At 46.4% G+C, this 11411-nt stretch overlaps 1 protein-coding gene across 1 annotated transcript; it reads right to left on the bottom strand.

Moving 5' to 3' along the window:
- Positions 1–9343: 9343 nt before the first annotated feature.
- LINGO3 (leucine rich repeat and Ig domain containing 3) lies at positions 9344–11161 on the bottom strand. The gene has a single exon (XM_054981551.1). The coding sequence runs from the start codon at positions 11159–11161 to the stop codon at positions 9344–9346; it is 1818 nt and encodes a 605-aa protein (XP_054837526.1).
- Between the last annotated feature and the right edge of the window lie 250 nt (positions 11162–11411).

Genomic DNA, 11411 nt, shown 5'->3' with positions numbered 1-11411 from the left:
GTCCAGTAGCACCTTTAAGACTAACCAATTTTATTTTAGCATAAGCTTTCGAGAATCAAGTTCTCTTCGTCAGATGCCTGATACAGATCAGGCATCTGACGAAGAGAACTTGATTCTCGAAAGCTTATGCTAAAATAAAATTGGTTAGTCTTAAAGGTGCTACTGACTCTTGAAAGCTCACATCCTGAAAATCTTGTTGGTCTCTAAGGTGCCACTGGACTCAGATCCTGCTGTTCTACTGTGGGACAACACATCTACCCATCTAAACTACCCTCTTCTCACCTGCGCTCGGTCTTCCTCTATGTGTGTAACTTTGCCTCCTGTGGCAGCCATTTTGTGGTTGGCTCCACCTCCTGCAGCAGCCATTTTTGTGGTTGGTCCCACCACAGTGTGTCAGAATTCGAAAGCGCCCACAGGGTCAAAAAGGCGGAGGACTTCTGTGCTAGTCTTTATTGGACTAATAATAGCACCTGGAAACTGAATATGAAGTAGATGTTGTCTCTTTCCTGCTTCACCCCACTCAATGGGCTTGCTTTACAGATCGCTGCATTGAGGAGAGGACCGTCTACTCCCTTACAAACTCACCCAACCACTGTGATCATATTAAAGGCCCTTATTTGGGTGCCCTCTGCTCTCTGAGCTGGGTGGGTGGCAACCTGAGAGAGGACCTTCTTGGTCATGGCACCTAAACTTGGGAACTGTCTCCCAAAGGATGTCCTCTTCTGGCTAGTCTTCAAGGTGATACTGGACTCTTTACCATTTTGCTACTACAGACTAACACGGCTAACTCCTCTGGTTCTATGACCTCTTCAGTTGCTACTGTCCATCAGCAGATGAAGACTTTTTGCTTCATCTGGTGTTCCCTCAGTGACCCCTCCTTCCTGCTCAACATTTTAATGTGTATTTTAGCTCTGGCTTTAATTGTTTTTGTGATTATGGGTGTTTTGTGGGTTTTAAAGGTTATGAGGTTTGTTTTTAATTTGTCAGGTGTCTTGGTGGCCCTTATGAGGGCAGAAAAGCAGGGTATGGGTTTTGAAAATATTAATAATAGTGATAATAATAATAATGTGAATATGTTTTTAATATACATTTGTTTTGTTTTCATTGCGTTTATCCTAGGAGTTTTATAAATTCATAGACATCTGTGGAAAAGAGCAAGAGTCTAGCACCTATAAGAGTAACAAAATTAGTGGTAGGGTATGAGCTTTTGTGAGCCATAGCTCACTTCAGATAGAAGTGAGCCATAGCTTACTTCAGATAGACGTGAGCTATGGCTCACAAAAGCTCATACCCTGCCACAGATTTTGTTAGTCTTATAGGTGCTACTGGTCTCTTGCTCTTTCCCACTGCTATAGACAGACTAACACGGCTACCCATCTAGACATTTTTTTGTTAGAGCTGCCACCGGGAACAGGTTTTCCCCTTTCACAGGATGTCTATACTTACATGCATCCCCATAAATTCCTTTAATTTTTTACTGTTTTGGAATTTAAACAATTGCTTAACATGGACCACAGCTATGGTTTTCTAACGGTCAAGATCTCGTTTTCTTCTTCAGGCACTTTTCTTCATTGTACTTCCAGACTTCACCAGTGATCAAATGCCAATTGTGCACCACCCTTCCTTTCTTTCATCGCTTGTAGAGCTTTTAGTTAACAGCCTGTTTCTAGAAACCTTTTGTGGCGGGGGGGGGGGGGGGATGGGTGGCTCCTGTTTTGCCAAGTTATATTTTTCTGCATAACTGGGAAGTTTTTGGCTCTCCCCCACCCCTCTCCAGTATGCAGAAACCGCTCCCCATTCTAATCTGGAGTGATTAATCTCATACATTCCAGAGAAAACTCCTTAATTTACAGTTATTGTTAAAAAGTTATTTTCTTGTATGTAACATTGTCAATTTTTAATACTTTAAAAAAGCCTTAATTTCCAATTGATCTGGCTTCCTGCTCCTATGCTTCAAAGTGACTGGTTTGTGGACGATGTCTGTTCTTTTGCTAGGTCCCTAGGGTTTCACGGACTAATTCACCATATATGTTTGCAGGTAGCAGCTCTGCATGCTTGCTTTTAAGGGGACTGTAACACCTCCCCCAAGGATCCCTTGACCAGTAGATTTGAGCAACAGCCAGCCTTGAAATACATTTAGAAGAATGTGCCTTTGAGCATGTGCAGATGGCTCAGATGCGGTCTTTCTTTTACAGCTGTGTAAGATGGAGTGATGAAAACTGACTGGAGCCTCCAAATCCAGGAGCAGCCTACCTCCGAGTGGCAGTAAAGGGCATCAGCTAGAGCATTCCTGCCCTGCTTGTAAGTTTTTCACTGGAATCTGTAGCTGGCAGCATTTGAGAAAGGACTGCGGGACTAGACCCCAGTCGATTCGACCCAGCAAGGCTGTGATAGGCAGAGAGACTTTTGCCATGAAGCTCTATTTCCTGCCCATCCTCCTGGGAAGATCGGGGAAGGCAGGAACTACCGCTCCCAGCATGCTCCGGGATCTCAGGCGGCTGGGTCCTCTCCCACGCAACTTTTTCAAACTTAGAGCGACTTTTGAATTTTGGCGCCGGCGAAAGGCTGCGACGGAGGGAAGCGCTGCTGGCTAGGATCCAGCGCCGAGCTCCGGCCCGCCCATGGCTAGCTGAATCCGCAAGGCCCCCGCACTGACCTCTCCCTTCTGAGCACGATAAGCAACTTGCAACCCAAACGATGCTGCATGAATGAATGAACGGAGCGAGGCACGAGAGCCTGGGGTCTCGTTTCGTGTGTTTTTCCCGAGCGTTGGAACAGGAAAATGCTGCCATTGTTGAGTGTTGACGGAAAGCATGTCCCAAGCTGCGGGCATGGAACGTGCAGCTGTTGACTTTCTGTCAAATTGAATGCATAGAGGAGGGGGGGAACAGCACGTAAAAGTCGTGTTTGCTCTCAGAGGTCCGTGGAGTCTTGGATAGGGGCGTGTGTGCATTCGTGCGTCTGGAAAAAATGGTTTTAGACAAGGCGAAGAGAAAGTCTTGAATGGGTCATATGGAGGGGGCGCCCTGGGTAGGAATTCTGGCCACAGAACAGCTGCAAGTGGGATATGCAGTTGTGCAACCAGCTTGTGTTTCCCTGGGGCAGGTTATATCCTGCCTCTTGGGAGATGCAGACCCTGGCATTATCCCCCCAAATCCTAATGTAATCAAGGGTCCCATTCTTGCCCATGGACATTTGGTGCCTCTATCAAATGGGAAAAACAGCTGCTGGGCTGGCACCTGTTAGGGGTACCAGGAGGGTTGCTTTTTCTCCCATCCCCCACCCCTATTTTTCTTTCCAGCAGCTGCAAGCGCGGGCGGGAACCTGCAGAGTTCACAAGAAGCAAAGTTGCACTTGTCTGTGTAGAATCTTTTCCAACACTGGGAAAAATCTTATAATCTGGAAACCTTCCTTTACCTCCCTTCTAGATCTGAGGGTTGTTTGTGGAACAGAGAATTAAGGTTTGGTCCTGTTTAACATGTCCTGAACCCGTTTCCTCAGTCTCTTTCCCAGTTGTCATTGTGTATTAAAACTGTACCTGCCACCTGGCTTTTACTCCACCAATGCTGTTTAATACATTTGCCAGCATCTAATGAATTCTGAAGTTTTGAGAAACGTTAGAAAAACTGAAATCTATTGGATAGGCTTGCTAACCTCCAGGTGGGGCCTGAAGAGCTGGAATTACATCTCCAGGCTATAGAGATCAGTTCGCCTGGAGAAAAATGGCAGCCCTATGAAACGACATCCTTGCTGAACACGGCCCCCCAGGCTCTAACCCCAGTTCTCCAGGAATTTCCCATCCTGGAGCTGGCAACCCTAGCATTGGATCAAACAAACCCCAAACCCCGCTCTCACTTCAACAGCTGATTTATTCCAGCTATTTCAGAGATAAGTTGCAACGGTCACAGTGGTTCTTTACTCACCTTACATTCTTGGCAAAGATCAAGCAAATCAGTAGCTCTTGTACACTCATCAAGGGAGACACACACGTCATCTTCATACATGATGCCGTTCACTAGTGGACGCTTCTCCCCTCCACCACTTTTAACTCTGGATTCAAGATTTTCTGTCTTCCCCCAAATAATTGATGCTTAGACTGATGTTCACAATTCAGAAATAGTGCTGATTAAATTACCAGGAAGGAGAAAAACAAGTATCTTACAGCCTCTTCCCACCCAACCAGAGTTTTCCAGGTGAAGCACAAGGCTTTACTTTATGAAGCATTTTCAAGTTATCTGACCGTTGGCATTCAGTCAGGGGCCTGCACATGGCAGAAAGGACCTCAGCAGTTATAATTTGCATCTCTCTTTGTTCTGGTCCTTCTTCACAGTGAATTATCCCCACAGGAGGGCACCCTTGTCTTGCTGGGAAAACTACTACAGAGACTGAATGAACTTTTCTGTCCAGGGAAGAGAAACGTAACAGCACACAACCTCTTGAGAAGCATGCTTGGAACATATCCAAGCCCAGGAGTCTCTAACAAATAGCTTGTGACTAGTAGTTTGCTAGCTGCTGCAGAGCAGCTCATACATCCTCTAGAAGAGTCAGAAAAAGATCTCTATCCTTTTTTTAAAATAAAAGCTTTTAACCCGTAGGATTTTTCTCTGTCCTGAGAGCTTCATTTTTGGTTTGTGTTTGGTGATCTCCAGCCAAGCCTGTTAATCTTTACATGTATGCAGACAAAGATAATGCATTCAACTGCATGCTCTTTTTGCTCTGCTAGAAAGAGAGAGACCAGTGGCCGTTTGCAGGAGTTGCTAGCTGGGGTGCAAAATTAGCATGACCCTAACTGAACCCTGGTTCTGTATCCATTTCATATCTGTTTGCTTCACTTTAATAGGTACGAAAATAACAAACACCACACAGGAGACACAGCTTTATGTATATAGATATATATCACTATATTGTTCATGCGTTGGTACATATAAAAATGTGCAGGATCTGTGAAAACAAGACCTCCCAGATCCTGGCGGTTAAAATTTCCCAACTTCCACATCCAAGTACTGTAACAAAAGTCAGCATGCAGAACACCCCCCTCACCCCCCCACTCCAAGTCTGTGGCTGGTTCTAAACATAACTGGGTTCTCGTTTCAAGTTCTGGTGCAAGGGATTTGGTTGTTCTATAGGTGTGGTTTCTGTTAACCTGTAATTTTTCTCCCCCTTTCCAGCTATTAGGGAATTAATAGCAGCTGCCTTGCCAAAGGTTAAACAAGCTCCCTTCTATGTAATCACTTCCTAAGGAATCCAAGATGATGTGGATGTGATTGATCTTTTATAGAACACTTCATTCACAAAGCATGTTATAATCTTGGGGGGGGGCTTGCCCTTCCAGAAGGTCAGAGAGTTCATTTACGGGTGGACTGACTCCCACAGCGACACAACGGGAAGATGGCCCAAGATATTCCAGATGCATTTACTGGTCTGGGTTTAATCCCAGCCATACTGACCTTTCCCTCCCTCCTCACAGAACTTGCACTGCATTAACCCTTCAGTACTGACATCTTCCTCTCTTTAGCATTCAGCCTATTCGAGGGCATTCCATGACACAGCACAAGATGGCTGAACAGATCACATAAGTCCTGTGGCCAGAGATATATGTTAGCCTCTTGTATATATCTAGTGCACAAGGTGTGGCCCTAGAACCATCTCAAGCTGTCTGTGGAGACCAGGATGTCTGTTTTCCCCACAGTAAAAAGGAGTCATGCAGCATCTGAAAAGCTACTGAACCACCTATTACAAAGTCCTCCATATTCACCACAACCACAACGACTTCTAATCAGATGTGTTGTAAGAGTCCTGTGCTCAGAACTTAAATCTCAGATGTGCGGAGACCCGATTTGGATCAGGACTGCTGGAAGAGAGGGCTTAAGCCTTCCCTCCCCCTGTGATGTTTTTCCAAACTGGAAATGGTCCGGGGAGGGGGGGCACTTTGCCCAGTTAGGGAAACTTGCCCTAATGGCTTAAGTTTTCCAAAATGGGACAACCAGGAGGAAGTGAGAGGACCTCTTCCTGCATGCTGTAGTGCTGCTCCAAATTAGGCCTACACATACCTGGGAATTAAGATCTGAGCATGATCAGCGTACAGTAGCACCTTAAAGACCAACTGGATTTCCAAGGTATGGTCTATTAGACCCAAATCTTACTCTTTGATTACAGACCAACATGGCTACCCATCTAAAACCCAAATCTGAGTATGGAAGTGCCACGCACATCTGACTGTGAAGTCCTTGTAGGGGCTACGTGGAAGACACAAGGACCATGTCACATGCGACTCAGTCCTAACAAGATTTTATTCCAGCATAATCTTCTTGGACAGATCAGACACAATAAGTAGACTCTAGTCCACAAAAAAGTACGCTGGAATAAAATCTTGTTCATCTTCCAGGCGCTGCAAGGCTCCAGTTTATTATCTGCTGCAATCAACTAACGCGGCAACCATCTGCAATTATAGGCTCTCTCACCAGCCACGCACGTGAAAACACCCTTGGAAGTCTCAACGCTGAACTGCTCCCCTCATCAGAACCTGGAAATGCATGGAGTGGATCACAGCGATTGCGGGGGCGCCTTTCAAGAGACGGTGGTCTAGAAACTGTCATAAAGATTACGGAGCCTAAAAGCAAGTGAAGGACAGAAAACACTGAATGGGAAGGTGGGTTGAGCAAATGAACTGGTTGGGGAAATGCCTTTGTGCCACTTCAAGGCAAGTCCCGCCATGACTGGGAGGGGTGGGGTAGAGCTGAGGAAAGGGCGACTGAGGTAAAAACAAGTTGCTACTAGGGATGGAGCAGACAGGCAAGAGAGCTGCAATTCTGCTGATTAAAAGTCATCTGTTACATGGTTATCGTGTGGCTTTGCATTTATGACCCTCTGCATAGCCATCGGCGTCCACTGACACTGTCACAAAATCTCTGCCGTGCACTAACCTTTCAGGACAGAGCTCTGGTGCGGGGGTGGTGGTAAGCGCAGGGGGTGCATCTTGAATTCATTTTATTAGCATTGATTCGACAGTTTTGCGGAGCTAAAGGCTGTTAGAACGCCCACACCTCCTTTCTTGAAGGTAAACACCAAATCCAATCAGATCTGTGCCGAATGCTCGGTTCTCTGTCTCCCCCGCCAGCCTCGTATCTCATTAAAACAGTAATTTCCTGTTCGGAAGATACCCGTCTTGCACGGCAGTTGGTGTTTTCATTCGAAACCAAAACAGATGCCAGAAAATATGGCAACTGAAACCTCGGGTAGCACAAACAAATATTCTCAATGAGAATAACCTTCCAGCAGATGCATGGATGTGTGCCCCACATACAACATTTCAACAGAGCCCCATGGTGTCACTCAGCCAGTGGCTTCATATCTACAGGGGAAAAGGGATCTGGTGAGAGAGGACATACCGATATTTTGCTATAGTTTCAATTACTGCACATTTCTGAATCTCATTCAGTGGCTCCTGGGTGCTTGAGAGTTATACTCGGTATTTTTGCAACTAAGATCTTTATTGTTTGTCAAGGACCATGGAAAGATGATGGCTGGGGAAGGACATATGTGTGATATCCGTGTTAAGGACTGGTCAAAGGCAAGACAGCTAGCCACTACCCTTGCAAGGACACCCTGTGAAAGAGGTGTGCTTCACTTCACTTGTGTCACAGGGTTGTGGAGATGGCAGGAACTGGAGCCCTGTGGCAGTTTATCACATATCCCTTGTAAATGACCATTCTGTTTGGTAAAGCCATGCAGCCCCTGTGCTGGCCTGCTCTGTTTTCTAAAGTTCGTAGCCAGCCTGCCATTGGCATGGGGGGCTCATATACAACACAAACAATTCTGTGAATTCTAATTCCCTTAGGGCATGCTTGGGAGTGTCTCGGGAGCCAGACTTAAATCTAGTCCTTTAGTATGCCCATGAGCGCAAGGAAGAGTCATGGGTCAATGGGCTCCCTCCCCTCCTCTATGTTTACTGTAAAACAGAAATGCAGCTTGCTGTACTAACAAAACAGGGCACAGGAAGGACATGCAGTCTCCTATTCAACTCCTATTCAGCTCGGGCTGCTTTCACACACATAATGCACTTTCTATGTGCTTTAGCAATTGTTTGCAACCGTGTTTCACACAGGAAAATGCAGTTGCAAACAATTGCTAAAGTACACTGAGACTGCATTATCCAACATCTGAAAGCAGCATCAGCGGGGCTTCTGCAATCTTGGTGGATTGTAAACCATCACTATCCCAATTGTAAACCTTCCTTATAAAAAGCTCTCCTTAAAAAAATTTGCACATGCAAATCCTGTTCTTTTCCTTTGCACTAAACCAAAAATACAATCTTTCAACCTGACCCTTGCCTTGCCAGGTCCACCAGTGTCAATGGGGTTTACTTCAGAGCAAGTGTATACTCTTTGCAGGCTTACCCACAATGGACAGAAGGAGCAAATGTTCTTCCAGTGTCTTCATTCCATTTGGGTCACTGATACTAGAAGAGTTCCCCCGTCCCTGTGAACTCCCACGTCCAAGCCCTTGTTTTCAACTCAACGTGTCTGCAGGTTATTGCTTTGGGCAGGGAGGGCAAACGTTTGTTGGAAAACCTTATTAAAAAGACTAGAAAGGACTAAAAGGCACTACATCTCCCCTGCAAGCCTTCACATCACTGGATTGCATTCAAAGGGACAGGTAGACGGGCCGAGACAAAGCAATCATATGGGCCTGCTGCTCTGGAATCCTCGACTACACAGGAAGACGTCTGGCAGGAGTGCATATAAAACGGTTTAAAAAGGAACCCATACACTAAATCAAAATTTTTGAAATAGTTACTAAAAAAGACAACAATATGAGGTTCTTCAAAGCCCAACCATAATGGATGCTCTCATTATTTGAGAAATGCATAGTTGATACAAAAACAAAAAAACAAAGCTACAGTGTGAGGACTTCAAAATCACAAGTTGTGTGTGCATGCCTCATTGGTACTAGGGAATTCGGGGCAATGGAAGCACAGTTATTGTGTAGTTCAGAGAGCACAAGAGACGTATCCGTAATAGGACAGAAACCTCCAGGAAGACAGCCAAGGCTATCCCTGGGGAATGCTTCTGCTACGCAAATTTCTCTGGCAAGATCAGGGAGGTGAACCTGCAAGTTCACTGCTCACCTCTAAGCCCTTGAAGTTGAACTGAATAGATGGCGGAACAGCATCCCCCGTGGTCACTCGTTCTTATCCAAATTAGCCCCAGCAGGAAAAAATCCATAGTAACCCTAAGTGGTTACTAAAATGTCCCCTCTGCAAAAAACACACACCATAACACTGCTTCATTAGCAGTGGACTGCACATTAAGAGCCTATTCTGCTCCCACCCGTCCCCAGATCTTTAAATCATCTTCATATTGAACTTCCTGGCGCCCCCCTGTCCCGTTGTTGTGGTCGGGCCATCCACCTTGCGGAAGGAGTATTCCACAGAGAAGTTATTCTTATGCTGCCCGCGGCCTCTGCTCCAGACAAAAAGGAGGAGGAAACAAAAGAGGACCACGCCCAGAAAGGTGATGCAGCCCATGGCTGTGGACACCAAGATGGTTTTGAGGTCCAAAGTAAACTTTAAGAAAACGTGCGTGTCATTGTGGAAAGTTTCATTGAACTCACTGAGGTACAAGGTCCGATTTGCATAGAGGGAGCCATCGACGGAGTGCCCTTTGACCGTCAGTGTGGCAAAATACGTGTCGTTGCCCCCCGCGTTACTGGCAATGCAAATGTAGGTACCACTGTCTTGTACCTGGGCATAGCGGATTTCTAATGTCCCACTAGGCAAGACGGTGGCTCGCCCAACACTCTTGGTGGTGATCATCTTGCGCTGAGGGGACACCCAGATAATCGATGGAATGGGGTCTCCATCTGCCCGACAGAGAAAGGACACAGACTGCCCTTCATAAGCTGTGATATGCTGGAGCTTTCGGTCCCTTATTTGGGGCTTTTGGCAGGTGAAGTACTCAAAGAGGACAGAGTCTGGGAAATCTTGCAGGGCATCACCCTGTATCTCAGTCGGCGAGGAGCACATTGGCGGCTGTCCGTCAAAATTCAGTGTCTTGCGGCGCTGAAGGATCCAGAGGAGACGGCAGTCACAGACCAAAGGGTTCCGGTCTACTCTGAGAGTTTCCAGCGTGTTTACAGAGTGGAAGGTGCTCTCTTCCAAAGTGGACAAGAAATTATTGGATAGGTTGACAAGGCGAAGTTGCCTCAAGCCAAACAGGGCCTGAGGTTCTACCAAGACCAAAAGGGCACCTACCATGTGAAGCTCTCTAAGCCGTATGAGGTCCTTGAAGGCTCCCTTGGGCACAGTGCTGATGGGGTTGTAGGATAAATTAAGGTACATGAGATGCACCAGGTTCCTCAAGGCAGCTGTGGGCACCACTGTGATATTAGTGTAAGTGATGGAGAGGAATGTGAGGTTTAATCCTTGGAAGCCATTTGGTGAAATGTCCTCCAGGAGAGGCCAGTTTTCAATTTCCAGCTGCCAAAGGTTATAAAGCTTCTTAAAGTTTTGCTCGTCCACTGAGGCAATGCTGAGGTGTCGGAGGCGGAGGACCTCTAAGTTTTGGAGGCGTGAGAGGGATTCTGCTGAGATGCCAGTCAGGTTACATTTTTCTATGGTCAGCTGCTGGAGGCCGACAAGACCAGAGAAAGCCTTTCGGGAAATATACACCAAATCATTGTCTCCCACCTCCAGGTTCTTCAGATTCCTCAGGTCTTGAAATGTGTAGTCCAAAAGGATGACCAGTTTGTTCTCACTTATGTCTAGAAGCGTCAGATTGGACAGTTTGTTGAAGACACCAAGAGGGATCAGTTTGAGCTGATTGCCACGTAACCGCAAGGTTTGGAGGTTTAGGAGGTTACTGAAAGCCCCTGGTTCCACATTCGTGATGATGTTCTCACTGAAATCCAGCTCTTCCAGCAGAGGATACGGGGACAAGTCCCCCGAATTCAGGCAGCGTATGCGGTTCTTGTTGAGCTCCAGGATCTTCGTTTCTGTAGGTATCCCCTCAGGTATGGAGGTGAAGCGTTTGCGATGGCAGATGACCGACTTGATCTGAGGGACACACTCGCAACGAGCTGGGCAAGCGGCAACCGGGGCAGTGCTGAGAAGAACACAATGAAGGACCAGGACCAGAAGGCAACATGTCATTGTGTAGTGCATTGTCTCACGGTTGCACTACCATTTTCTCACACACCTGGAAGAGAGAGAAAGACAGCCACTTAAAACTGATTTATGATAACATTAGGGCTCTACAACTTCTCTCAGATTTTGAAGGCAAAACACAGAAGTGCCTCTTGCAAAGCATGTTCAGGGAATCACAGGCTTGGCAGAATGGTGTCATAGCCATCACCCGGATCCTTCTTTGCCTAGTCTCCAAGCAGCAAGATTCACAACAGTTAGAGTTGCCAGC

The sequence above is a fragment of the Eublepharis macularius genome, chromosome 5 (assembly GCF_028583425.1).
Source record: "Eublepharis macularius isolate TG4126 chromosome 5, MPM_Emac_v1.0, whole genome shotgun sequence".
Taxonomy (NCBI): domain Eukaryota; kingdom Metazoa; phylum Chordata; class Lepidosauria; order Squamata; family Eublepharidae; genus Eublepharis; species Eublepharis macularius.
The sequence above is the reverse complement of the archived record's forward strand: the minus strand, read 5'-3'. Positions and strand labels throughout refer to the sequence as shown.

Excerpts from the sequence above, each read along its gene's own strand:
- LINGO3 (XM_054981551.1), bottom strand. The coding sequence starts at position 11,161 with ATGCACTACACAATGACATGTTGCCTTCTGGTCCTGGTCCTTCATTGT.